This window comes from Drosophila suzukii, chromosome 3, assembly GCF_043229965.1.
Source record: "Drosophila suzukii chromosome 3, CBGP_Dsuzu_IsoJpt1.0, whole genome shotgun sequence".
In the NCBI taxonomy this organism is placed as follows: domain Eukaryota; kingdom Metazoa; phylum Arthropoda; class Insecta; order Diptera; family Drosophilidae; genus Drosophila; species Drosophila suzukii.
In genome coordinates this window covers 82,954,033-82,978,838 of record NC_092082.1, presented here as the reverse complement: position 1 = coordinate 82,978,838, position 24,806 = coordinate 82,954,033, and the positions used below count along the sequence as shown (strand labels likewise).

Sequence of the window (24,806 nt, the reverse complement as noted above, 5' to 3'; positions counted from 1 at the left end):
CCCTGAACTAGCGAAATTCAAAACACAAATCTGACATACATACAAACACTAGAGCAACTCGGCGGTCTGGCAACACCGTAATTGGCAATTGTACTTCTCGCGAATAAGAATAAGAAAAACAAATTTCGTATAGTTACTTTATCTTATTTTGTCAACAAATAAACGGTGAGTAAACATTTGTAATTAGCACGCAATCGGTGGTCGTTGTCAGTTGAGCCAGGGCCAGCAACTGGCTCGCACCGAGATTGCCATGCCGCAGTTCTTCAAGTTTCCCAAGTTGCGGACAAAGCGTCGTCGTCGCTCATCCACCTCTTCCTCTTCCGCCTCTGTTTTCATGTCCTCGTCCACGGCCACCAAGCAGATGAACTATGACGGCCTCCTCTCCAAGTTGACCGACGAGAAACTAATGCTCTTCGAAGCCGCCGGCGAGGGAAGCATTGTGGAGGGCAGCCGGATGTGCGGCCAGGATGCGGTTCCGGATCCCCTATCCCTGCCGCTGGTGGAGGACGGCGCCATCGAGGAGGAGCAGGCGGCCCCCATTCAAACGATCCCTCGCACCGTATTCGCCGTCCCGCGCGCCCCCTCCCCCTCGCCCGTGAGCACCTCAGGTGCGAATCTGAACCTTAAGTCGGAAAACGCTGCGACAGCAACACCGCAGCGCAAAATATCGACGTCATCACGTTTCATGAACGCCTTCAGTCAGCTCTATGGAGGAGGCAGTGGTGGCGGCAGCGGCAGCAGCGGCCCGAGCTGCGGTCACGTGGAGCAGCATAGCGAGGAAAACGGTGACCTGTCGGCCAACCGCACGCCCACCAAGGGTATGGAGTCCAAGCTGGTGGCCATGTGGCATAATGTGAAGTACGGCTGGAGCGGGAAGATGCGTCAGACGAGCTTCTCAAAGGAGCAGCCAGTGTGGCTGCTGGGCAGGTGCTATCATCGTCGCTTCACCCCGCCTGTGAGCATGGAAAGTTCCATTACCGAACTGCCCAGCGGAGCAGATACGACGCCTGACAACGCCACATCGGCGTTCGACAGCATTCAAGCAACCTCGACGTCTGCCTCCCTGTATCCAGCCCTTAATCCGCAGCAGATCGACGAGATTGTGGTGCCCCAGGAGCTGGGAATGGACGCAGTCGAGAACCAGGTGGGCGAACAGCCCTGGGAGGAAGGCATCGAGGGCTTTCGGCGGGACTTCTACAGCAGAATCTGGATGACCTACCGGCGAGAGTTTCCCATCATGAATGGCTCCAACTACACATCGGATTGCGGCTGGGGCTGTATGCTAAGGAGTGGCCAGATGCTCCTGGCCCAAGGACTAATCTGTCACTTCCTGGGACGCAGTAAGTTGAGCGAAACAGCACCAACTAATTGGATTCTCATAAGACTTGTCTCCCTACAGGTTGGCGCTATGATTCAGAGTCTCAGTTGCACTCCACCTACGAGGATAACATGCATAAGAAGATCGTCAAGTGGTTCGGCGACAGTTCCTCGAAAAACAGTCCCTTCTCCATTCACGCCCTGGTGCGGCTGGGGGAAGATCTGGGCAAAAAGCCAGGCGACTGGTATGGCCCCGCCTCGGTCTCCTATTTGCTAAAGTAAGTAATGCAGACTGTTATCTTTATCAAAACTGATAAGCCTTTACCCCACCACAGACACGCCTTGGAGCATGCAGCTCAGGAAAATGCAGACTTTGACAATATCAGTGTCTATGTGGCCAAAGATTGCACGAGTAAGTACGGGCATAAAGAATTCCCTAACCCCAAGAACTACAAGATAAGTGCCGTGACACATTGATACCGGCCATGATTAACTGTTGCAACCTTGTTGGGGCTCATTACTCATGGCCTTATTTGATAGTCTATTTTGATTTATAACCGTGTTTCCATGTTTCAGTTTATATACAGGATATTGAGGATCAGTGCAGCATTCCCGAGCCGGCGCCCAAACCCCATGTGCCTTGGCAGCAAGCGAAGCGATCGCAGGCGGAAACGCCTAAATCGGAGCACCAACAGCACTGGAAATCCCTCATTGTCCTTATCCCATTGCGCCTGGGCAGCGATAAACTAAATCCCGTGTATGCCCATTGCCTGAAGCTGCTGCTGAGTACGGAGCACTGTTTGGGCATCATTGGGGGCAAGCCCAAGCACTCGCTGTACTTTGTGGGCTTTCAGGAGGACAGGCTCATCCATTTGGATCCGCACTATTGCCAGGAGATGGTGGATGTGAATCAGGAGAACTTTTCTCTGCACTCGTTCCACTGCAAGTCGCCACGAAAGCTTAAGGCGAGCAAAATGGATCCCAGCTGTTGCATCGGCTTTTACTGTGCCACCAAGAGTGATTTCGACAGCTTTATGGAGAGCGTGCAGCTGGTGAGCCACAGCCAAGCAATCCTTCCTCGAATCTTTTTGTTACTCTGTTAATTATTCCAGTACTTGCATCCCATGCGCTGTGCCTCCGGGGCCACAGTGGATAAGGCGGCTGGGGGCCATCAAGTGACGCCCCAATCAACCCATCATCATCAGGCCGAGCAAGCCGAGATGAACTATCCACTGTTCTCATTCTCGCGAGGCCGATGCCTGGACCACGAGCGTGACGAGATGAGTGATTCGCTGTACAAGCCGCTCATAAAACAGGTGGCTGCTTTGGCCCAGGAGCTGGGCACCCAATTGTTGCCTCCACACCATGTGGACGACAATGACCAAGATGATAGTGAAAGCGAGGAATTTGTGCTGCTGTAGATCGTTTACGCCCCATAACCTTGTTGCTGTGCTAGCTGTGTTATTTGCTCATTATTATTTGATTTAGTTCCGAACCGCCGTTGCTCGCTTGCTCGCCCAGAAAAACCCAACAGACCCGTATCTCAAACAACAAGACTTTGTTATACCTTTACGCCTACGCATATAGTACATAGACGCATGCATGTATCTTGAATATTTACTGATGTCCACACGTTAATCTCTCTTTTGTTCGACTTGTAGTCTCGCATTCTGCCAAAGTGTTTCAGCTTGTTCCATGTTCCAGCAGCCCCGATCTGTTTATATGCGTTATATATAAACTCGTGTAATTTGCGGTATTATTATTTTAAAAACATGAATCTTTAATGGAATTGAATCATTTTACAATGGTGCCTAAATTGTCACTATTTTCTAAAGTATTTCATGTAGTCCTTACGTTCTAGGATTTAGTTTATTTATGTAAGTCGTCTTGTAATTGTTCGATCATTAATTAGTTTTAACATTAATTGTATATACCCTCGAGTAAATTAATAAATAAATAAATTATCCTAAACTTATACTAAAAATAAATAAGGTGTACTGAGATTCCGTGGATGGGATATGGGTCGTGTGATATTCATATATTGCTATCTAATTTTAGTGTCTTTCAAGAGTAAGTACGTTTATAACTTTCTGGGACTAGAGACTGAACCCACAACCTCATATTTTCTCTGGGATTATTGTAGCTTGAGAAGTGTACATAGTAGTTAAGTTTTACATCCTAATTTTATGAAATACAAATAATTACCTCCTATTATTTGCGTTCAAAGACAAATAACATTTGGTTGGTTCCATATTTTGCGGTGAGACTTGAAAGCTAACGCTTATCTTTGGGTGACCTGCGCTTCCCTCTGCAGGCGCTTCATAAGCTTGCTGAGATTCTCCCGTGCTGTCGTTGCCCTCGCCGCGTTAATACTTATCGCCGTCCGATAAGCCTCTATAGCCTCCTGGGACTTGTCCCACCGATGATAGAGAACTCCGAGATTCGTATAGTAGAGCATGTTGTGGGGCTCCAGCTCAATAACTCGCTTATAGAGCGACTCCGCCTCCGCGTATTGCTTTAACTTGCCCAGGACATTGGCTCGAATAAACAGGATGCTGGCATCGTTGGGAAGATGCTGCAGGGCCTGATTGGAGATGCGCAGGGCGTCGTCCTGCAGTCCTCGATTGTCCAGCATGGTAAGAATGTTGGCCCAGGCTTTTGGCTGGCGGGGATTAAGTGCCACAGCGTGCTGCCAATGCTGGAGGGCTTCGGCGTAGAGCTTCTGCTCCAAATAAAGGTTACCCATGTTGTAGTAACACACAGCGAAGTTGGTCCTGTACTTCAAGGCCTTCTCATAGCTGGCCAAGGCCTTGTCGAACTTTCCCTGGGCCGATTGAACAATGCCGAGATTCATCCAGGCAGCGGGAAAGGACGGATACGCCTGCAGAGCCATTCGTATGTACTCCTCAGCTGTAGCCAGTTGGCCATGCTCCCGGTACAGGTTCCCAAGATTCATCAAGGCTGACTCGTAGCTGGGATACAGGTCAATGGCCTTGTGATAGTGCAGAAAGGCTTTCGTATTGTTTCCCGTATCAGTGGCCAGCCGAGCGATGTTGTAGTGCACCTTGGCGTTATCGGGACACACCTGAAGGGCGGACTTAAACAGTTGCTCCTCATTCAGCCAGTCTGTGGCTCGCTGGCGTGTGCGCAGCATCATCACGGTGAAAAGCAGCATAAGGAGAATCCGCAATCCAGTGCGCCAAAGACTTTTCTTCGTGCTGCAATCATACCAGTAGAGGAATCCGTAGATGGACACCAGGCAAAAGCCTATGGAGGGCACGTAGAGCGTTCGCTCTGCGATCACAAATCCCACGCAAATAATTCCCGACGCGGGCAGGAAAGGGATGATCATCAAGCCCAGAGCTAGCATTAATCCAGGAAGGCGACGGAAGTTCATTAGAGCCACCAGCAGGATGGAGTAAAATCCGATCACGCCCTGCAGTCTCAGATCCCAGATGCTGGTCACCAGCTTGACGCAACCCAAAGCCCAGTCGTAGCACAGCCAGTGGGGGCACAGCATCAGCCAGATGTTCATGACGAGCAGGTACTGCTGGGATAGTCCTCGGGTCAGGATGTGCTCATTGTGAGCCACTGGGTTGTCCACCTCCTTGAACGTGGGCGTCTCAAAGTCCTGCCACCAGAGGCGAGCCGTCAGCAGAGCCAAAGTGCCCAACAGGTATACCAAGTAGCTCATCCGGTTGTGCAAAAGGTTCCACTGATCCTTGACTGGCAAATGATAGTAGCCATTTTGAAAGTAATCCAGCAGCACACACGACATGGGAATGGTCACAGCGGACTCCTTGAAGAGCATTCCCACGGCGGTTAGGAGCAGGATTAGGCCACCAGTCTGAAGACCGTGTTTTCCAGCATTGGCCACGGTCAGCAGAAGGCAAAGCAGGTGAATCATGGCGAACATGAGCTCTGCCCTACCCACCACACCCGAAACAGCCTCCGTGTGAATGGGATGAGCAGCAAACAAAGCAGCGGAGAGGATCGCCCATCGCTCCGTGTTGACCTCCGGCACGTACAGCGACCGAACCAATCGCCACATGAGCAGCGTGTTGACGCAGTGCAGCAGGAGGTTGAGGAACTTCATGTGGGAGGCATTCAGTCCAAGTAGGGCGTACTCGCAGTGGAACATCAGGGTGGTCAGTGGCCGGAAGGACTTGTGCGAATCGGAGCTGAGGAGGGAGGCGCCCCAGAAGTCGTTGGTGAAGATCGCCGTCCAGTTGGTGGGCAGTGTGTTGACATCCCGGTTCTTGACGATGGCCACCGTGTCATCGAAGACGAATTTTGCCCCACTCAGGCCACCGCAGCCGTAGCAAACTAAGCAAATCAGCACCAGGATCGCCTGACACACCATGCTGTGCAGGGCGGCCTTGTGGCGAATGTCCAGCATCCTGAATTATTTATTTATTGTCGATTTAGCAGTTTCAATTAACTAGTTTCCCGAATTTTAAGCAGCGGTGTTTTGTATACATTTTTTGTTTTGCTTCTGACCAAACACCCCCTCACTTACTTATCAGTGCTGCCAAATCCATCTATGGCCATAAGCACTATGTAGCTAGAAAATTGCTAGAAAAATAATATATTTCATAATCACACAAAATATCTAGCAAATAAATTTTAAAAAACTGTTGCTAAGCACGTAAAATTAACACAAGTTATAGATTTTAACCATAATCAAGCTCTACATAAATAAATAAATACCTGATTTAAAAAAAACCGTCAAAAGTTAGCTTGCCATTCGGATGTCAACGTAAAAAAAACAGCTGTTTTGCATTCAAAACAAATCCGTGGAAAATTAGTTGACTGTACAAAGAAAAATTCCAGAGCTCGCAAAATGTCTGAGGAAATCCTTTTTGATTGCCTCCATGCGGAGATAGTCAACTATTGCCTTGATAGCAACAAGGTAAAAGTTGCTAGCTATTAGAAAACAAGTCCTATCCAATATTTTCCATTGGTTCCATTTATTAGGAGCACGACCTGGCCACTTTGGAGTACATTGGTTTTACCACCGGCTACCGCCTGATCGAGCGGCTCACCCGCGAAGTGTCGCGTTTCAAGGACGAGTTGGAGACTATGAAATTTATCTGCACCGACTTCTGGACGCTCATCTACAAAAAGCAGGTGGACAACCTGAGGACAAATAACCATGGCATGTACGTGGTGCAGGACAAAGCATTCCGCTTCCTGACTCGCATTTCGCCGGGCACCAAGCAGCTGGAGCACGCGCCCAAGTTCGTGGCCTTCACATGCGGGCTGGTGCGAGGAGCACTAAGCAATCTGGGCATCAACAGCACCGTGACAGCAGAGGTGCAGAGCATACCGGCCTGCAAGTTCCACATAGAAGTGAATAGAAACTAGTTAGGACATAAGGCAAAGGTTTATTAATACACTTATATAGATACTACAGACTACACTAGGCTATTTTCTCGTAGAACGCCACAATGTTTTGGTCAGTCCAGTTGAGGCGTTCTCGAAGAGTCCACTGGTCCTCGGGCAGCTGGGGCTGGACAGGATTGGGATCTGTGTGGATACCCCGGGCGGGCTGTGGTCCAATCAGTATCAGCCACTTTCCCCGGAACACTTTAAGGTATTCCAAGAATGCTCCGCGGTTGTTAAAGTAACAAAAGAGCAAGGCACAAGGAGGGGCGTCATTGCAGCAGCTGGTCAATAATTCCGTATGCAGTTGGCTTGCACCCTCCACGTAGTTGAGCGGTATAAAGCTACGAACGGAGTACTTGCTTTGCCACCACTTGCGGTCGACTTCTAGGCCAAACATGGACACTCTCCGCCCGCCAGATGCGGTCATCAGCCATTCCAGAAGACCACTGCCGCAGCCTATGCTCAAAATACGATGGATATTGTGCATGGAAAGAAGCTGATTAAAGTAGTCCAAGTCAACCGAAGTGGGCCACATCCAGAGCAGCTTGCGCTTCAGTTGCTGGTCCAGGCAGTCGCCCAGAGCGAGCAACTTGCGCCAATTTCCGGACGCACCATCAGTTAGGTAATATATCTCTCGCAGAGTCTCGAGTTCCGATCGCTCGTCCAACATATTGAATACTGATAGCTACAAATTAAGAGGTTCTGCTGCTTCCGATGGGCGAACTTGGCACTGACGTCGACACGCGGAAATATGGCTAGCGGCCAACAAGACTATTGCGGCTCGCTTCGGTTCGCAGCACCTGACTTATCTTTAATAAATTAGAGGGCCCGTCGAAAAGGGCCAACACAATAGAGAGATCATATCCTCACTTTGTGTTTTCCTCTTTTTGGTACCAGAATTTAAAATTCTTGCGCCAGTGCATCTCGCTAAATTTGGAGCTGCTTTGCCCCGTGCCACGGGGCTGCCGTTGCTGCGTGGCGGATTCTTGGCGCTCATCGATGACGAGCTCATTGGAATACTCTTCGTTGTCCAGGTCCAAGATGATCTTCCTATAGAGCTGGACATTCTCCTCGGGCATAACGTTTGGCAGTGGCCGGTGTTCTGTGACAGGTATTGGTTGATCCAAGTGTCGAAATCGTTGCTCCCGCCGTAGTAGTGGTTGCTCCGGCTGTAGAAGTGGTTGCTCCCGCCGTAGTACTGGTTGCTCCAGCTGTGGAAGTGGTTGCTCCAGCTGTTGTAGTGGTTGCTCCAGCTGTAGAAGTGGTTGCTCCAGCTGTTGTAGTGGTTGCTCCAGCTGCAGAAGTGGTTGCTCCAGCTGTTGTAGTGGTTGCTCCAGCTGCAGAAGTGGTGGCTCCAGCTGTAGTAGTGGTTGCTCAAACTGCAGGAATGGTTGCTCCAGCTGTAGTAGTGGCTGCTGCAGCTCCAGTAACGGTTGCTCCAGCTCTAGTAGTGGTTGCTCTAGCTGTAGTAGTGGTTGCTCCAGCTGTAGTATTGGTTGCTCAAGCTGTAGTAGTGGTTGCTCCAGGTGTAGATCTCGTAAAGGAGTTGGTAATGGCAACATTTCCGGTACCACCACTGGCTCCACGTTGCCCACGCTCTGGATCACGCTGTTGTAGCGCACGATCGTGGGTGGTCTCTCCTCCACCGGCACCACCTGCGTGATCTCTTGAGCATTGGACCTGGCGGTAACTATCTCCACAGTGCTCTCAAAGGCACATCCCGGATGCATGGAGCGCAGGTGACGGAGCATGTTGTCTTTCCGGTTAACCGTGATTTCGCATTCGATACAGCGGTAGCGTTCTAAGGTCTTGTGCTGCCTCAGGTGGCGGCTCAGGGCATCCGCGTCGTTGTAGCTCTTGCCGCACAAGGAGCAGGATTGGCGTTCACGAATCGAATGTCGCTTCATGTGCAGTCGGAGCGTGGTTTGGCGCAGGAAGGACTTCTGACACACCTTGCACTTGTGCCGGATGCTGTTCTGGTCGTGCTTCCGCAGGTGCTGGTTCAAATTGGCCTTGTTCTGGAAGTGCTTGGAGCACAGCTCGCATTTGTATGGAAGACCGAGATCGGTGTGGATGGCCAGGTGGCATTTGAGGGAGCTCTGGCGGCGGAAGACCTTCTGGCAGACCTGACACACATGCTGCTCTTGTTTGTGGGTGAGCATGTGGCGCTGCAGGATGATTTTCTGCTTGAAACTCTTGTTGCAGACGCCGCACGTGTGCTTCGATTGGTTCTCATGGCTGCTGAGATGGTACTTCAAATGGGAACGGCTGGCAAACCTCTGGGAACAGAGTGGAGTTATTATGGGGAGCAAAAACAGCAGGAACATCTTTAAACTTACGCGACCGCATTCCTTGCAGCTAAACTTCTTGAGAAGATCGTTGCCACAGGCGAGGTGGTAATATTGCTGGGTGCGGCTGCGAAAGTCCTTTTTGCACACTGTGCAGTGATAGCCCTTATCCGTGACAATGATACACTTATCCGCTGGAGTTCGTTCCTTTTCCTTTGTCTGTTGGATTCTGGCCCTCTCCTCCTCCTGACGTGCAACTCGGCACTCAAGGCAATCGGACACATCCGCCACCAGGCAGAGACGGCACTTGGTGTGCCCACAGCTGTCCGTAACCAGGCGGTTCTCTCCAGTCGCTTCGCAATTGCATCGGGGACATTTATTCATCTCTTCTCAAAAAACATTCAGGAAACACATGAGAATAAAAAGTGCAATTGCAACGATTCTTCTTCTTCAATGTAAAATAATTTTCAGTCATTCGGCGCGAAACGTAAACAAAGTACACGGTAAAAAATTCTTTTCTTGTATTTTATATCCTGTTTCTTAAACTAAATATAAGAAGATTCTTTTATATGTACGAGTATTACTAGATGAACCGTTATTTTTCCCCCAGCCTATTCGCATATATTTTCCAACTCCAAGCCGGCCACATGGCCGGGAAACAGATGGGCCTTCTGCATGGGCACCTGCACAAAGTACCGCTCACAAAACTTGGGATTGCGCCGCGACAGGACCTCCGTGAGTATCTGGCTGTAGGTGACCTTCTTGGTGATCAACAGGCGCCGGCTATGGCCAACACCAAAGCTGCTGGAACGCAAGCCCATTCGGCTGGCCATTCTGGAAAGATAAAATCACAATTATAATCCTCTTAATCTGTTCAAATCAAGTAACAAGATGCTCACTGGTGAAACGAGGCGCGCTCCTCCTTCATAAAATTGGGCTCAAACTGCATGTCACGCATGTCGTCCGAATTCAGATAGTTCTGTAACAGTTTCTTGTAGTCGGCGAGATCTAACTGCTGATTTATGGCGCCCAATCCAGTGCGATTGCTCTTTAACAGGTAACTAAAATAATATAGTAATTTAAGGCTAATCTAGAGATAGAATTGCAGTTTGAAACCTACCCTACTGGCTCTTCACGTCCCTGCTTTAGGCGCCCCAAGCCACCGCCCGCCCAACCCATTAGCCGCATCATGCGATATCCCTTGTTGCTGGCATCCAACTTGGGATCGCCCAGGCTGTCAGCGGACTCCTTGGTGACATTGATGTTTACGCCGGTTTTGCTTTTCTCAACCTTGATGGTCTCACGTGTGGCATTCAGCTGGGGAACAGACAGGTTGAGATGTGTCATTATATGTGAATATCAAGACTGCTCATACCTTTATGCTGTAGCAATGGGACTGCAGCACGAGGAGCGCCTGCTTGAAAGCAGCCAGTTTGGCCGACTTGAGGTTCTCTCCCTGGCCAGTGGCTACCACCTCGTCGTTTACCAATACTTCAACGTATTTTGTCATATCTGTGGCTGGTTGTTCTAGGCTAGCGCGCTCCTCGTACTTGCAATTGGCAACGGCGCAGGAGTTACGTAGGCAATTGCGCCCTCCGGCCAAGTACAAGATGAGCGGCCCGAAACGCAGGTCCTGGTAGAGATCGATGGGCTCGCCGCCGCCGAAGCACAGGCGTTCTCGTGTTAATCTGTTCGAGCTATCCTTTGGGGAATCCGCTGGTCGTGCGGCTGCAGCCCGGCGCCCTAGTTGTTGGAATTAGGCATTAGGCTGTGGTCTCTGGCTCGTATAGTTACTACTGATAGGTATATAAAGAATCTTCTCCCTCCTCATGGCCCTCGCCCACTAATTGTTCTTGCGTCTACCTTTGGCGCGCTGCTCCGCCGCGTCCGAGGCCGAGACGAAGGTACGCTTTAGGCGCTGATCGCGTTTGCGCCGGAATTCCTCGGCAATCTCCTTGGACATTTCGGCCACCAGGCGCATCGTCTCGCTAGGATACTTGCAGCCCATGAACTCCATGTTAATAAACGTCTGGGCCAGGCACACCAGGCGATCCTCCTCGAATTTCTCCTTGTGGGCCAGCATGAAGCTGCGTCGTAGGTCCCAGTGCTCCTCGCTCTCGTACTCCGTCCGGTAGCTGTCCACATCCCAGTCGAGGGAGAACTCACCAGAGCCGTAGCCGGCGTCCGCCTGGTTCTTGGCCTTGACCTTCTTCTGCTTTGGCTGGGTCTCCACGCCCCCGGCGTTCTCAATCTTCTGTTTCTTGGATTTGGCAGACATTCTGGACAAGATTGATCGGGTAAAGCGCTTTCTCCGGCAAATAAAAAATGCACGCACGCTGGCAGTGTGACCTTTACAGTATTTTCCAACACTGAGGTGGTATGTCATGGTATTTATTTCCAGGCCGAACGGTATCTTTTATCGTTATCGGCGCGGTCACTCTGGGCTCCACGCCATAAAGTTCCTGCTTTTAATTTTAATTCATGATTTTTTGGTAACTTTGACTGCAATTTGGAGAGCGACGCGACGAGACGCCCAGGAAGCCAGAAACGAATAGCCAAAAGGATCTGATCCCCACCAGCTGAGCGCCCCAAAAGTGAGAGATAAACTGCCAAGATGAGCATACCGAACGAGTACATAGCGAAAACGGAGGATGTGGCGGAACAGGTAATATATAATAGGTGCTGCTCCCGACAGGGAGTCCACCAGAAGTCCATATCACCCCAGGGAGTGCCCTAACATGCTCCCAGAGGGCGATTTACGGGGACGCCCTGGCCGCTGCGGACTGGGAAAACTGCCAACGTCACCCAAACGCGGCAAAGTTCGAGGTCTTGGGCTGCACTATAACCGCGATCCCACGACATTGGAGCTACGTGCTTGGGCACTAGCTTCCGTAGAAGGCACTCCAGATGGGTTACCACGAAACTCCAGTACTTCAATTACCAGTTGTTGCGTCCACCGGGGGGAAAACTCTCTCTCGCCGCCTCTTTGGCTACCTGTGTGTGTGTAAACTGTGTGCTAGTGTGCGTGCGAGAGAGCTGTCGCCGCAAGTGAAAGTGCTGAAAGGGAAAGAGAGTTTAAGTAGGGGAGGGGAGGGGAGCGGGGGCATCTGGACGCCAGCGACCAGGTCGAGTTCCGTAATAGACGGGCTAGAAAGCCAGGTGAACTTGCTCGCGATTTACATATACACATGTGCATCTATTAAAGTTACACGGACAGCCAGGCCAAAACCCGTTAGCTGGCAGATAGCAATCGACAGATAGAGCGTTTTAAAGACACGTCACAGTCAGCGGGCGATTTCCACCGACTACGCGCAAGCCACGCTCAGTAGCGTTGTATATTTTGGATCCCTTATCACCTTGTCAGTAGCGCACTATCACCATATCAGCACCCATCCTGATCAGCCACTTGATCGTTCTCTCCCTCTCTCCTTTGCAGGTTATCAAGCGCGGCAAGAATGTGCTGCCCACGGTGGCCCGCTTGTGCCTCATTGCCACCTTCTTCGAGGACGGCCTGCGCATGTACTTCCAGTGGAACGAGCAGCGCGAGTACATGGACATGAGCTGGGGCTGCGGCAAGTTCCTGGCCACCGTCTTTGTCCTAGTCAACCTGCTGGGGCAGCTGGGCGGCTGCGGCATGGTGATGGCCCGCTTTAAGGTCGACATCGCCGTTGGCCTGCTCTTCTTCATCGTGGTGCTGCAGGTGGGTTATCTTCATGCTTAATTCGCCAAGAAAGCCTTGATCTAATCCCAATCCTTCACCCCGCAGACTGTGGCCTACTCCATTCTGTGGGACTTCCAGTTCTTGCTGCGCAACTTTGCCCTCATCGGAGCCCTACTGCTCGTCCTGGCCGAGGCCAGAATAGAGGGACGCAGCCTGTTCGCCGGCGTGCCATCGATGGGTGAGAACAAGCCCAAGAACTTCATGCAGCTGGCCGGCCGCATCCTGCTGGCCTTCATGTTCATCACCTTGATCCGATTCGAGCTGAGCGTGTGGCAGGTTATCCAGGACATCATCGGATCCATTCTGATGGTGCTGGTCGTGCTGGGCTACAAGACAAAGCTGTCCGCCCTGATCCTGGTGGCCCTGCTCACGGTCCTGAACCTGTACCACAATGCCTGGTGGACCATTCCGTCCTACAAGCCACTCAGGGATTTCTTGAAATACGACTTTTTCCAGGTGAGTCAATAAAAGCATCTTACCTCTTTTCGTTTACTAATTATGTAATACATTTGCAGACCCTCTCGGTTATTGGTGGCCTTCTCATGATCGTGTCCTTGGGCCCTGGCGGCGTTTCCATGGACGAGCACAAGAAGAAGTGGTAGAGGTCTGACAAAGGTCGCTACTTGCACGAAACACTTTCAGCAATTGACTTTTACCGTGTTTTACTCTTTCCGAGAAATGTTAGTTAGGATTTACCATAAAATGGGACAGCAACAGGAGCAGCATCAGCAGCACAACACCGGCACGTATGAGAACTTGACAATTTTAAATAAAGGGACTTCCGCAATACCCCTTCTCCACTGGCTCACTCATAGGGATCACCCAGAAACCACAACCCAAAAACCCACCCCAACACCATCATTCGCGCACATTCAACGACAAACTTCGACTACATTTAAGACATTTTCTTTTTGTACATAACGAGAAAGCAAGAGAAAAGTGTGGCCCCCTTTGAGCCCTTCCCAAATGAGAGACATAACTGATTTTTGTATCTACGCTACGCTTCTCAACATCCATATTTTTCGCCGATTTTTTATATGATTTGTACGCTCTTATAAATAAGTTGTAACCTTGGTGTTTGCGTTTTGTTGTTTGCTAGAAGTTTGAAAATGAAAACGATGTATAAAATATGATGTACCAATTGACAATGATTTGTTTCTTTCGTTTATAAGCAAAAGTGTAATAGAATTAAATTGTAACGTTTTAATAAACATAGAGAAGAAAACCTGAGAGCTGTGAGTTTTTGAACTTGGCGCCAATTGTACGATGAATGGAATATATTTTAGATGGTTTAACAGCACTGCCTAACAGCTGGCTTGCTACGTCACAAAAAAAAGGGGAAATACCTCTATTCGACTAGGGGATACCCCCTACTTAGTGACCTTATGCAAGGTTTGCCATAATCTGAATTAAATAAAAAAGGCATTGTGAGTACTAGGTAATGGAATGAAGACGTCACCAGCACCTCAGACAATGGCGATGATTAAAAAAGGGTGCTTAAGCGCGTTTATTGAATCTGATAGATTGCAGCAAAAGGGAGTGGTTTGCCTGATAATAAACACACCCTGACCTGTGACTCAATTTTCGGGATCCTTATAATACAATCTTATAAATAATAAGTAAATTTTAATTAATTTAAATCAATTGTCTTGATTTGTCAACATTGAAAAACCTTGGGTTTTGGTAGTTAAATACATCTCATAGGGGCGAATTCTTCACGTTGCGACATACACTTTTCGGATACAATATACCCATGTACTCTGCAATTACCCGGTATACAAATATCAAAGAGTCGCTGGTCTTGAATTGAGAATGTACCCAAACATAACGCATTTGGTGCTCAAAGCGTTCAAATCGTGGACGGAAACAGCTCTGCCGGGTAAGAGTTGGCTTCGTTGTCGTAATATTAGGGTTCCTGCGTCCCGCTTCTAATCAAATTCTAATGAGAAGTGTTCGCAAGTGTGGGCGTAAGGGGCGTGGTGTGGTATATCAAATCGGCAACCGCTGTTTTAATAATATTGTGGGAGAATTGCGAGATATGTGAAACGTAAGCAAAAGTGAGCGGGATTCATTATAAACTAGTTTGGACGGCGCACGCTTTGCACTCTCACTTATGCAGTCACGAAAATCTGTGGTACAGGGAAACCTCTTGAGAAAGGAAGTGCTCCTGAGAAACTGCACATATCGAACTCTATAAATAAACCACTCGATGGTTTAAAATTGCATTCTTAAAACGCATGCCACCTCTTGCTGTGTTGCCTGTTTTGGCTTTAGTTTCAGCCACTTTATTTGTATGCTGATTTCACCTGTGTCAGCGCTATTTTCTTACCTGTGCGGTTGACAAATGTTTTGGTTTTGAGGCTAATGAAACGCGATAAGGTTGATCCGAGTGCTAACAACCCGTTGCAGTGCTAAAATTAATCGCGCAATGTTTTATTGCTTAATTGCACTCGTTTTTTGTTTCTTGCAGGACAGGACAGGAACCGCCTTCTCCACGTCAGATCAGCATTTTAAGCCACATTCCAGTTGGGATTTGTATTTGGCCCAGCTAAACAGCTCTCACCATGAAGTATTTCGGCGGAGTCGAAGGGTATGTAGAAAGGTCAACAATCAATTTGTAATTCAATAGCCAATCGCGATGATTAATGAACGTGATTAAGCCCAGGGTGTTATACCCTGATCTGCCAGATATCAGCTAAGGGGAGTGCTTCAAAATATTCCCATGCTTGCGTTGATAAGCTGGATTTAATGATAACAGTCAAAGGTACAGAATGTGGTTAGCCTAGGCCTTGATGAACTTGACCAGCTTCGTCTCCGGTATCCGTTTGTTTCGCGTGATCAGCTCCTGGCCGTCCATGAAGGGTCTCAGCACGGCGGGTATCTCGATGGCATCTCCTCTCTGATTAGATTCCAGCAGGGCAATCAGAAGACGTGGAATGGCCGTCGCCGTTCCATTGATAGTGTGGGCATTTAAGATCTGCCCGTCACTGGAGCGACGGTATCTGATGCCCAGCCGTCTGGCCTGATAGTCCGTACAGTTGCTGCAGCTCGAGATTTCGCCCCACATCTGGCGACCGGGCATCCAGGCCTCGATGTCGTACTTCTGGTACGCAGGTGCGCCCAGCTCGCAGGGCGGCATGTCCAGCAGTCGGAAGTTGAGACCCAGCCGTCGGAAAAGGTCCACTTCGATGTTCTTGAACTCCTCCAGCTCCGCCTCGGACTGTTGCTCTGTGCAGATGGCGAACATTTCCACCTTGGTGAACTGGTGTACCCGATAAATGCCCTTCTCCTCATGCAGGCCCGAGGTTTCAGCCCGATAGCAGCGACTCACCGCGGTTACCTTGAGGGGCAGCTCCTCCTCCGTCAGTAGCTTATTCGCAAAGAAACCGGCCAGTGCCATTTCTGAGGTGCCCGAGAGGCACTGGCCGTTGTCCAGTTTGTAGACTTGGGTACGTTCGCCCTCGGTGCGCATGCCACAAGACTCGATCACCTCTTTGGGCAGGATGTCGGGAACGGAGATCAGTTTAAAGCCGTGGTCAGTAACTACCTGCAGGGCATACTGTATAATGGCCTGCTCCAAAGTGGCCAGTTGGCCGGTCAGGTAGTAGCTTTTGTGTCCCGTATAGTTGCCGAGGTGATCCATGCGATAGAGGTTAAGGGCACGGGCCAGTTCCGAGAACTCCTTGAAGCTGGACTCCGGTGGCAGCACCCGGTGCACATATTGCGCCAGTTCCCGCGGCTCTTCGCCATAGTCCTGCAGGCGAGGATGCGTTGTATTGGGTAGTTGTTCCAGTTCTACATCTAGCTGTTTCAGCTTGTCCTGATCTCCAGCTTCCGCCTCCTGGATAAGAGAGCGAATCAGCGGCACGTTGTTCTTGTGATGGCGTCTAACCACATTCCGTTCCATATCGTCCAGTTGGGCACTGGTTGGAACCGGTCGTCGTGGTATCGGCGCCTCCGCCTTTGCGTCATGCGACCTTTGGCGGCGCAGCAACAGCAGCGGCCGCAAAAGCCGGGAATTGGTCAGCAATTTCATGTCAATTAACGCTACTCTTCGTGGCACTCCGGAGATGGCGGGTGGCGGTGCGGTTTCAGTCACTTTTCAACGAAAAACATTTAATGTTTTTGCGTACAATTTGATAATAATTCCGCACACCCGCACATAACAAACTGTTAATGTAACATTCTGTTAACATTCGATTATTTATCGAGAACTTTCTTTATTTTGTTTGATTAACGTTACGCTGACTGTTACGTCACGTAACGGAACAGAACTGGGGATTGAACTTTCGATGGAGGTATTTTTATGACCGAAATAAATTGAATGATGGTTAAAAATAGCGATAGCAAACGTCTTTTGTTGTGCGCATTTCGCATGGGCCATCAAATAATTGCCTCAATTGAGCGTATTAAGCAGTGCACTTCCTTCACGTCACGACTCTTCCGTCAGTTATTGCAATGTGCAATATAACGGTAATTGCAGAGCCCCTATATGATTTGATTTTCTTGGATTAGAATCAACACTTTCTATTTTGTCTGAATGCGGGACTTGGTTTAATTGAGATATTTGGGTTGTCAAATACACAGAACAAAGTTTGCATACTTTTACATATGATATAATTACCCAATTTACATCATAATAGATTTTAGTTTGCTGGTTTAACTTATAGAATCAAAAAACAAATTATTTAACATTGTACTTAAAAAGATGTCAATAAAAAAAAACAATGAAACTAATTCAGTATCTACATTTTAAAAAAGTCAAAAACAAATTGAGAAATATATTTCTAGTCCAAATTGAGTTATTTTTTCCGTGTACGTAACTTTCTTTATTTTTGACCCCACTTGGACTCGGTTTTATTGAGATCTTTGGGCTGTCGAATAGAATTTGTGCGTGTGACACGTTTTCTTTAAATGAATTCGTCAATTGCGCGGTTCTTTCATTCCAATTTATAGTCGCCAGATCGGTTAATTCAATTTGACTCCATTGCTTTATTGTCCGCGGTCACGGCCCCTACCACCTATTGTATAACGATGAAGAGTCCGGAAATAGAAACCATCTGCTTTGTCTCCTGCAGCGGAGCCACCCACTCCAGACTGGTCATCTGCGATGAGAGCGGCCAGTCCGTGGGCTCCACCAGCGGCCTGGGCACCAATCACTGGGGCATCGGGATCCCAGAGTGCGCCCGAAGGATCGAAGACATGGTGGAGCGGGCCAAGGAAGAGGCGGGCATTCCAAAGGACACGTCCCTCATTAGTCTGGGATTGAGCCTCAGCGGCTGCGAGCAGGTCAGTAATTATTTTACTTTTACATTCTTTTCATATTTTCGAAAACTTTATTTTTAAATATTTTAATATCTATTCAATACCTCAAACAGTTTTCGAATATAATTTAGAATCTATTTTAAATATTTGTATTACTATACTTTACTATATCTCATATCTTAAAATCTATTCCGAAACGAATATAATTCCAAAAGGTGTACAATGTTTAAGATAGAAAACCAAGTCTACAGTTCATTTTTTAAATCTACCTCTAATTTGTTAAATATAATAAACATAAAACCCACGACGTGCTTCTTGAAGAGGGGCTTTAAAGAATGTAGTTTAATACAAGTAAATCTTAACAGGAGGCCACCAATCGCGAACTGGAGCAGGAGTTGCGCACCACGTTTCCGGATCTGGCCCAGAGCTACGCCGTCTCCAGCGACACCATGGGCAGCATGTACACCGCCTCATCCATCGGGGGAATGGTCCTGATATCGGGAACGGGATCCAACTGCCTACTGCGCAATCCTGATGGTTCCACATTCAATTGCGGCGGCTGGGGCAACTTCCTCGGCGACGAGGGAAGCGGTAAGTGGGTGTAGGGAATTGGAAATCGGTTGGCCTTATCAACTAATGGACTACTAATGCCAGGCCAATGTCGAGATTAAAGGCTGCAACTCCGATTAGGATTGCCTGATAGCGATGATGTTGATAGCCCATCGACTGATTGACTCATTGCCGCCTTTGTTGTTTATTTCGCAAATATTATGATGTTGACCCCCAACTATTTTGCCCCACAGCATGGCACATCTCGTACCGCGCCGTCAAGGTGGTGTTCGACCACATGGACAACTTTGAGAAGTCACCGGCTCCCGTGGAGAAGACGTGGGCCCTGATCAAGGACCACTTTAGCCTGGAGACGCGCTTGGATATGCTGCCCCACTGCTACGCCAAGTTCGACAAGCCCTTCTTCGCCAATCTGTGCAAGAAGCTGTCGCAAAATGCCGAGAGCGGAGACAAATTGGCCATCAGTTTGTTCCGGGAGGCAGGCGTCCATCTGGCGCGGATGATCCTGTCCCTGCTGCCCAATGTGCACAAGGATCTGGTCAAGTCCGGCGACCTGAGTGTGGTGTGCGTGGGATCGGTGTGGTCCAGCTGGGAACTGCTGCGAGAGGCCTTCATCGCGGAACTGTCCAAGACGAGCATCGACTTCAACCTCAAGCTGGTGCGGATCACCAAGAGCAGTGCCTACGGAGCCTGCTACCTGGGAGCGGATAGTGCGGACATCGATCTGCCCAGGAACTATGCGGACAACGTCACGGTGCTGTACACCTACACCGATCCTCGAAAGAAAGCCAATGGCACCAACGGCGTAGCTAGATAAATTGTATTAGATCATCCATTCCGAAATATACATACTTCCAAATTGCCAACGATGCGTGTGTGCAGTAGAGTTTGCCAATTTAATTTCCAGATAGTGCTACGAATAGATAGTATTATACGTAGTTTATCATTAAATAAGTATTTTTATCGCTCGATGAAAGCGGCACAATAATTATTTACCTTTTCCAATCGTTATCAAACTATTACATCAAAGATTTTGTTTTTTTTTTGGGTTTGTAGAAATACGTATGAAAATTTTATTCGATAATGTTCATTGTATTAATTGTATGTGTCTCAATGTTGGCTGTCGTATAATAGGCATACACTGTGCGGCATCTATTTTGTAATACTTTGATTGTGTTTAAAGCCAATTCGTTTTTTAATTCGCCGTGCTGTCATCAATTCTTTGGCTAATTTGATTCTCAAATCGGGGAGCAAAACAAGTTTGATTTCTGTTTCGAAGCGAAGGAATATGGGAGGCCAAACATAATATCTTAGGGGGCTTAGAGTAGAGTATTTGGGATAGTGTACGAGTAGTTGAGTCGAATGCCTCAGCAGGGTAATCAATATTATATCTATTATATAATTGGATAAAACATTTTACGTACTGTAAGATTGAAAGCGACATACCAAAAGAGATTTCCAATAAAATCGAATTCAAATAGAACCAAGACTACCCTTTTCGACCAAACAAATTGTCAAAATGTGAGCAGCTTCTACGTTGCTTTTCTCCTGGGGTAAACTAATTTCAACTGCGATTAAGTATAACCTATTTGTATGCGACTGGCTTAAATGCATCCTCAATTGTTTATGCTCTGGCGCAGCTTTTGGGGATCCTGGTAGTGCGACGATGACGATATGACCGAGGGATGCTGGGGCGGTGGAAAGCACCGCACATGCTCCACATTTGAGCCCTCGCCGTCGCCGCCCTTCAGATATTTGTTGAGAATGGAGAAGATTTGTGAGTTTAATACTTGGAACCGACGAATCCGATCCACCATTCGCTTCAATTGCTGCAATTGGATTTTAGTTGAATATAATTTGTTATTATTGCCAAAGAGATTACAACTTACAATGCCCTTAACATCCTCATCCTTGCCATCGACGCGCTGCACCCGCAGAATGTGGTAGCAAAAGTCCAGAGCCTCAAAGCGCCGCTGCTGGCCCAGCAACACGATCATGACGCAGCCCGCCCAATTGAGACCCTCGCCAAAGAGCTCCTCAATGGTGTACTCGGTGCCCCTCACTGGAATGCAATAGACGAACTGGAGGGCCGACCAAAGGCGATGGAACTCCGAGCACTCGTCCACATGGATTATTCCATTGGCCGGCGGGGGACCACACCACACCGGATCGTCCAAATAGCTCTTCACCCGGTTGAGAATCACCTCGAAGATGCTGAGGCCGCAGCAAAGGCGTTCGCGTGTCAGCAGGTCTCCCTCACGGGCAATCATGGCTTGCTGTTAATATAGATTTATTAGCAATAATCAAGAATTAATGATGCTAATATACATTACCTTTGCAGTGCCGATCTTTTCCACGTTTGAAACAATCTGCAGGTTGGCAAACTGGGCTTCAAGACGCTTTTGCTTAGCCTCTGGCTTCTCGTTCTCTGATAGAGTTAAAAAAACAATATTACATCACAGTAAAGCAAAGTTATAGAAGGACTTTATACACACCTTTGCAAAAAGGCCTGGGGAAAATGTTTTGGAAGAGGGCCGCGTGCAGTAGATCGCAAACCTCCTCCTGGGAGAGCGCCTGTTCGATGAGCAGGCAGAAGATAATGCTGTTGCCGAACTCCCGGAACGACTGGAACAGCTCTGTCTTCGCGTCCGGATATTGCACAATGTCTGTGAGATGAGCCTGGTAGTAGCTCAGTACTCCTGGCGAGCCATACTCGCAGCGGGGCAGTTTGCACGACTTGGGCATGGCAATCATCAGCGTCTTGGTGAATTGCAGCAGAGAGCCTTGGATCAGCGGCTTTACAATGTCCTTCAGTATAATGTCCATAACGACAGCGATTCCCTGGTAGCCCAGCAGGCGGCACATGGCATGGAAATGAGGCGAGCCCACAAAGCCAGTGTACTGGCCATACTGGGTGGAATAGGCAGCGTTCAGCTGCTTGGAACCCCACAGATAGTAATGCGACATTTGTGGAGGCTTTTCACGCTGAATAGCCTGCGACGACGACAAATTTACTTTGGTTCGAATGAAGCTAAAGGGAATGTGATGAGTTAAGAAATCAATAAAGATATAAGCAGAAAACCTACCGATTTGTGGCGGCATTGTAGCAGTAATTGACCAGGAAGTCATAGTTCAATTCCACAAAGACGTGCAGTGTGATCCGGCCGTAAGGAGCCAGGACATTGTGATTAGCCTCCTTCACCATACCGTCAAAGTTGTCCAGGGCCAAGTATTTACTTAGCAACTTGTGGCAAATTCGATTCGCCTCCAGCAAACCTTCAAGTTCCTGAAATTTAATATGTGAGAGGCAATTCTTTGGTATCTATTCGGATTCTCTTACCACAATGCCGGTAATATCGTTGCCCTCGAAGCGACTGATAGCCAACTCAATGCTCTTGTGCATGTTGGCGTTTATGCGTTGTGTAATCAGTTTGTTCAGGTCAATAGAACGGCCTTAAAAATGGGATATCAATTTAGATCTTAAAGAAATTAACATGTAGGATAGTTTCCATACCCAATAGTTGGACATGTCGTTGTTTCAACAGGGTCTCATAGCGGTTGTTGCGGGGATACGACTGGAAGTTGAAACCTAGAACCTCGCACTCCAGGCGGAAACGCTTGTCCAGGAAAATGCTACCCGCCAACTGCTTGTAGTGGGCGAAAATCTGCTCGCTCAGCTTATACACAAACTGGTCGAAGCACAGATTGACTTCAGCCTCCACCTCGTCGTAGAGGAACTGCTTTCGGAAGACGGTGAGGGCGTAGTATGCCGAATCGTTGTACAAGTCCAGGGGATACAAGACAAATCTGTAGGATAGCAATAGTTATTATATATGATCATACTAGCCCATCATTTACTTACTCCATCATCGAGGGTTCCTTCGTTTGCAAAATGTGATCGGTGAGAATCCACGGCATAGACATTTCAATTGGAAACTGAATACGCTTCTCCATGGTGATCAGATCCTTGCACTCCTCGTTGTGCTGATGACGCACCAAGCACTTGTTTACCTTCCTACCCATGGTCATTTCCAAGTAGAACTCGCGGTACCACAGCTGCGAGAGGTCGCAGCACTTCTGCAGCGTATCGCTAAAGTTGAGCAGGTAGCTCCAGTAGAACGAAGTCTTGTGGAACGTGTCGATCTGCAGCAGGCAATTGCCATCGATGTCCTTGCGCAGTGTGCGCTTGCCACCGCTCTTGTCGGCGATCAGGGACTCCAGCATGGTGCGCACCATGTACAGCTGCGTGGAGGAGGGGCCTACATTGAGACGCGGCACCTGGATGCGGAAGCCGCCGTCGGGATCTTTCTTGCCCTTGGCCACCGGGTCGTCGGTGGGCTCGTAGCCCTTCTGCCAGTCCGCCGACGTTTCGCGCACCGACATGATGATGCTCCGGATAAGGTCCTTCTTGTTCTTCACCGCCTTGCGCAGCGGTTCACGCAGCGACAGCTGCACAAAGTCTTGCAGCTCGGAGTAGATGTTCCGCCGGATGGCCTCACAGAGCACGGTTTCTATGCGCGCCATCAGCACCTGCAGTCCCTTGATCATGGCGATCACCTCGATCAGGGCGAACTTCTCCTCCGAAGTGTAGTTATAACGCGTGGCCCGCTCGTATTCCTCGGCCTCGACGGGGCACTCCTTATTCTGATGATGGTCAGTGGGGTGCAGCAGCTTCCAGGAGTACAGCTCTGTGACTACGCTGGTCCACTCGGACAGCAGCTGAAGTCCACGAAGAGCCAGGTCGGCGGTAATCCGGTTCTCGGAATCCGAGGGATTCTCCTTGACGGTCGTGGTCACCTCGTTTGTGTACCGCGCCAGTTCCGAAATGTACTTGACGTGATCCTCGCGTATCTGCGGCAGGTGTACCATCAAATCCGCCTGGGGGCTGATGGCGTTCGAGCTGGACAGCGGCCACTTGCTGGAATCAAAGTGCTTGCTGCGCTTTATGTAATTGAAGGGGGCGATCTGCATGTCGCCGAACAGAGGCACCACCTCCAGGTTCTTGAAGATGCGATCGATGCGATCCAGGCGGATCTTCTTCTTCTGATCCAGTTTGTTGATATTGCACGCGTCGCTGTCCATGAGAAACAGGCCGAAGCCCATGACCTTGACCAGCATGTGCTTCTCCTCGGGCGTCAAGTACATCTTGGTCTCGAACATGTGGACGCAGATGTTGACCACATCGGAGAGGAGGTCCTCGTAGCCGACGATCTTTTCCAGCGTGTCTTTGACCGTGTCGCGGATCTTGTTCTGCGTGGCCAGGAACATGGACAGATTCTGCGACTCCTGCAGGGTGTGTGAGTCTGACATCACCTTGAGGAACTGCGCTGCCCTCCTGTACGTAGAGTAGTCATTCTTGACGCTGGACTTCATGTTCTTCAGCTCGTCCAGGACGGCGAACATGTTGATGAACTTGCCCAGGGTCAGCAGGTAGGCCTCCGACACGAAGTCCTTGCGCTTCTCGGCGTGACACAGGCGCTTCACCTCACCGGAGAAGGCCTCGATGGCCTTCCGCTGGAAGTACATGAAGTTGAGCAGCTTGTTGACCTCGGGGGCCAGCACCTCCACTGTCTTCTCGTAGATCTCCACCCGGTTGGGCTGCTCATTGGACTTGGGCTGCGGAATGGCGCGGGAGCAGCAGCGCCAGGTGTACAGCATAACTGCATGTTTCTGTCCCTCATCGAGGAGGACATTCTACGTGAGGGGAAAGGTTAGTGAGTAATCTGCTTGACAAGAGGGATCTGCTAACTAACCAGATTTGCGTGTGTGGTGGCCTCCTCGATGTACTTGGCTATGCCCGTGACGAATCCATTGCGATCCTCAAAGTTCGTATCAAAGTTTGCCTTGTAGATAATCGAACAGGGCTGCGCCTCGATGCAGGGCTGCTCGTCTGGCAAGGAGAGCTCGTCCAGTACCTCCACATTGGACAGCGCGTCGGCTAGCGTAATCTTCTCCGTCATCCTGGGCTCCTTTGCATGCCTCCAGCAGCTCGAAATGGGTAAAATTCAACAAGGCGGGGCCCCAATTCCAATCGACAAGATTTTTTTCTCCACAAATACAACACGACTCACTGCCATTCGCAGGGGTGCGTCGACATGCGGGCAAAATTAGGACTTTTCAGCTTATTTATGTTCCCACCTTGGTTTGTGTATTGGGAAAGTCAATTTAAGTTTTTAGAGAAGGACAAACCTCGATATCGATTATACTCGATAGCCTCTTAGCAGAGACAACCTCATGCCAAATTTAGGACTTTTATG

The 24,806-nt window shown here is 49.1% G+C and overlaps 10 protein-coding genes across 12 annotated transcripts; 4 read left to right on the top strand and 6 right to left on the bottom strand.

Annotated features, from left to right (window-relative positions):
• The first annotated feature begins 15 nt into the window (after positions 1–15).
• Atg4b (Autophagy-related 4b) lies at positions 16–3,308 on the top strand. 2 transcript variants are annotated; one of them, XM_036817405.3, is made up of 6 exons: positions 16–165; positions 362–1,340; positions 1,400–1,595; positions 1,653–1,729; positions 1,894–2,369; positions 2,430–3,308. In XM_036817405.3, exons 2-6 carry the CDS (start codon positions 362–364, stop codon positions 2,736–2,738), a joined length of 2,037 nt encoding a protein of 678 aa, XP_036673300.3. In that variant the 5' UTR covers positions 16–165; the 3' UTR covers positions 2,739–3,308. The 2 variants fall into 2 exon arrangements, with proteins under 2 accessions (XP_036673300.3, XP_065723042.2); XM_065866970.2 differs by lacking the exon at positions 16–165 and having other exon boundaries at positions 210–1,340.
• Positions 3,065–5,883, bottom strand: Tmtc4 (Transmembrane O-mannosyltransferase targeting cadherins 4). Its single transcript, XM_017069938.4, has 2 exons — positions 3,523–5,883; positions 3,065–3,460 (listed from the first exon to the last, which is right to left on the bottom strand). The coding sequence occupies exon 1, from the start codon at positions 5,714–5,716 to the stop codon at positions 3,599–3,601; it is 2,118 nt and encodes a 705-aa protein (XP_016925427.4). The 5' UTR covers positions 5,717–5,883; the 3' UTR covers positions 3,065–3,460; positions 3,523–3,598.
• A 188-nt stretch (positions 5,884–6,071) lies between these two features.
• Trs33 (trafficking protein particle complex subunit Trs33) lies at positions 6,072–6,732 on the top strand. The gene is made up of 2 exons (XM_017069946.4): positions 6,072–6,229; positions 6,295–6,732. Exons 1-2 carry the CDS (start codon positions 6,161–6,163, stop codon positions 6,682–6,684), a joined length of 459 nt encoding a protein of 152 aa, XP_016925435.1. The 5' UTR covers positions 6,072–6,160; the 3' UTR covers positions 6,685–6,732.
• On the bottom strand, positions 6,685–7,375 carry LOC108006419 (uncharacterized). Its single transcript, XM_017069944.4, has one exon. It carries the CDS (start codon positions 7,373–7,375, stop codon positions 6,740–6,742), a length of 636 nt encoding a protein of 211 aa, XP_016925433.4. The 3' UTR covers positions 6,685–6,739.
• A 196-nt stretch (positions 7,376–7,571) lies between these two features.
• Positions 7,572–9,457, bottom strand: LOC108006415 (zinc finger protein 761). The gene is made up of 2 exons (XM_065866971.2): positions 9,045–9,457; positions 7,572–8,984 (listed from the first exon to the last, which is right to left on the bottom strand). Exons 1-2 carry the CDS (start codon positions 9,375–9,377, stop codon positions 7,572–7,574), a joined length of 1,746 nt encoding a protein of 581 aa, XP_065723043.2. The 5' UTR covers positions 9,378–9,457.
• Positions 9,458–9,490: 33 nt separating this feature from the next.
• On the bottom strand, positions 9,491–11,350 carry LOC108006416 (NF-kappa-B-repressing factor). Its single transcript, XM_017069940.4, has 5 exons — positions 10,857–11,350; positions 10,369–10,736; positions 10,114–10,310; positions 9,893–10,054; positions 9,491–9,827 (listed from the first exon to the last, which is right to left on the bottom strand). The coding sequence occupies exons 1-5, from the start codon at positions 11,269–11,271 to the stop codon at positions 9,605–9,607; spliced, it is 1,365 nt and encodes a 454-aa protein (XP_016925429.4). The 5' UTR covers positions 11,272–11,350; the 3' UTR covers positions 9,491–9,604.
• A 62-nt stretch (positions 11,351–11,412) lies between these two features.
• Surf4 (Surfeit locus protein 4) lies at positions 11,413–13,944 on the top strand. Its single transcript, XM_017069943.4, has 4 exons — positions 11,413–11,658; positions 12,430–12,693; positions 12,760–13,170; positions 13,230–13,944. Exons 1-4 carry the CDS (start codon positions 11,608–11,610, stop codon positions 13,314–13,316), a joined length of 813 nt encoding a protein of 270 aa, XP_016925432.3. The 5' UTR covers positions 11,413–11,607; the 3' UTR covers positions 13,317–13,944.
• Positions 13,945–14,451: 507 nt separating this feature from the next.
• Nagk (N-acetylglucosamine kinase) lies at positions 14,452–19,537 on the top strand. The gene is made up of 5 exons (XM_065866204.2): positions 14,452–14,593; positions 15,185–15,304; positions 17,793–18,003; positions 18,345–18,570; positions 18,783–19,537. The coding sequence occupies exons 2-5, from the start codon at positions 15,279–15,281 to the stop codon at positions 19,364–19,366; spliced, it is 1,047 nt and encodes a 348-aa protein (XP_065722276.2). The 5' UTR covers positions 14,452–14,593; positions 15,185–15,278; the 3' UTR covers positions 19,367–19,537.
• SerRS-m (Seryl-tRNA synthetase, mitochondrial) lies at positions 15,441–16,917 on the bottom strand. The gene has a single exon (XM_036817329.3). The coding sequence runs from the start codon at positions 16,748–16,750 to the stop codon at positions 15,497–15,499; it is 1,254 nt and encodes a 417-aa protein (XP_036673224.3). The 5' UTR covers positions 16,751–16,917; the 3' UTR covers positions 15,441–15,496.
• A 43-nt stretch (positions 19,538–19,580) lies between the features above and the next one.
• On the bottom strand, positions 19,581–24,625 carry Cyfip (Cytoplasmic FMR1-interacting protein Sra-1). Of its 2 annotated transcripts, XR_010654314.2 has the most exons (10): positions 24,303–24,625; positions 22,412–24,243; positions 22,064–22,356; positions 21,890–22,002; positions 21,636–21,835; positions 21,045–21,580; positions 20,883–20,977; positions 20,439–20,825; positions 19,996–20,378; positions 19,581–19,940 (listed from the first exon to the last, which is right to left on the bottom strand). XR_010654314.2 is itself a non-coding variant. In XM_065866201.2 (9 exons), the coding sequence occupies exons 1-9, from the start codon at positions 24,507–24,509 to the stop codon at positions 20,166–20,168; spliced, it is 3,876 nt and encodes a 1,291-aa protein (XP_065722273.1). In that variant the 5' UTR covers positions 24,510–24,625; the 3' UTR covers positions 19,581–20,165. The 2 variants fall into 2 exon arrangements, 1 of the variants encoding a protein (XP_065722273.1); XM_065866201.2 differs by having other exon boundaries at positions 19,581–20,378.
• Positions 24,626–24,806: the final 181 nt, after the last annotated feature.

Coding starts and splice junctions, on each gene's coding strand:
- Atg4b (XM_065866970.2), top strand. CDS start 251: ATGCCGCAGTTCTTCAAGTTTCCCAAGTTGCGGACAAAGCGTCGTCGT. Junction 1,341..1,399: donor CTGTCACTTCCTGGGACGCA/GTAAGTTGAGCG, acceptor GTCTCCCTACAG/GTTGGCGCTATGATTCAGAG. Junction 1,730..1,893: donor TGTGGCCAAAGATTGCACGA/GTAAGTACGGGC, acceptor TCCATGTTTCAG/TTTATATACAGGATATTGAG.
- Tmtc4 (XM_017069938.4), bottom strand. CDS start 5,716: ATGCTGGACATTCGCCACAAGGCCGCCCTGCACAGCATGGTGTGTCAG.
- Trs33 (XM_017069946.4), top strand. CDS start 6,161: ATGTCTGAGGAAATCCTTTTTGATTGCCTCCATGCGGAGATAGTCAAC. Junction 6,230..6,294: donor ATTGCCTTGATAGCAACAAG/GTAAAAGTTGCT, acceptor TCCATTTATTAG/GAGCACGACCTGGCCACTTT.
- LOC108006419 (XM_017069944.4), bottom strand. CDS start 7,375: ATGTTGGACGAGCGATCGGAACTCGAGACTCTGCGAGAGATATATTAC.
- LOC108006415 (XM_065866971.2), bottom strand. CDS start 9,377: ATGAATAAATGTCCCCGATGCAATTGCGAAGCGACTGGAGAGAACCGC. Junction 8,985..9,044: donor GCTGCAAGGAATGCGGTCGC/GTAAGTTTAAAG, acceptor CTCTGTTCCCAG/AGGTTTGCCAGCCGTTCCCA.
- LOC108006416 (XM_017069940.4), bottom strand. CDS start 11,271: ATGTCTGCCAAATCCAAGAAACAGAAGATTGAGAACGCCGGGGGCGTG. Junction 10,737..10,856: donor GGCGGAGCAGCGCGCCAAAG/GTAGACGCAAGA, acceptor TCCAACAACTAG/GGCGCCGGGCTGCAGCCGCA. Junction 10,311..10,368: donor CCCATTGCTACAGCATAAAG/GTATGAGCAGTC, acceptor TCTGTTCCCCAG/CTGAATGCCACACGTGAGAC.
- Surf4 (XM_017069943.4), top strand. CDS start 11,608: ATGAGCATACCGAACGAGTACATAGCGAAAACGGAGGATGTGGCGGAA. Junction 11,659..12,429: donor CGGAGGATGTGGCGGAACAG/GTAATATATAAT, acceptor TCTCCTTTGCAG/GTTATCAAGCGCGGCAAGAA. Junction 12,694..12,759: donor TCTTCATCGTGGTGCTGCAG/GTGGGTTATCTT, acceptor TTCACCCCGCAG/ACTGTGGCCTACTCCATTCT.
- Nagk (XM_065866204.2), top strand. CDS start 15,279: ATGAAGTATTTCGGCGGAGTCGAAGG. Junction 15,305..17,792: donor TATTTCGGCGGAGTCGAAGG/GTATGTAGAAAG, acceptor TGTCTCCTGCAG/CGGAGCCACCCACTCCAGAC. Junction 18,004..18,344: donor GCCTCAGCGGCTGCGAGCAG/GTCAGTAATTAT, acceptor AAATCTTAACAG/GAGGCCACCAATCGCGAACT.
- SerRS-m (XM_036817329.3), bottom strand. CDS start 16,750: ATGAAATTGCTGACCAATTCCCGGCTTTTGCGGCCGCTGCTGTTGCTG.
- Cyfip (XM_065866201.2), bottom strand. CDS start 24,509: ATGACGGAGAAGATTACGCTAGCCGACGCGCTGTCCAATGTGGAGGTA. Junction 21,836..21,889: donor ACGATATTACCGGCATTGTG/GTAAGAGAATCC, acceptor ATTAAATTTCAG/GAACTTGAAGGTTTGCTGGA. Junction 20,978..21,044: donor CCCCAGGCCTTTTTGCAAAG/GTGTGTATAAAG, acceptor TAACTCTATCAG/AGAACGAGAAGCCAGAGGCT.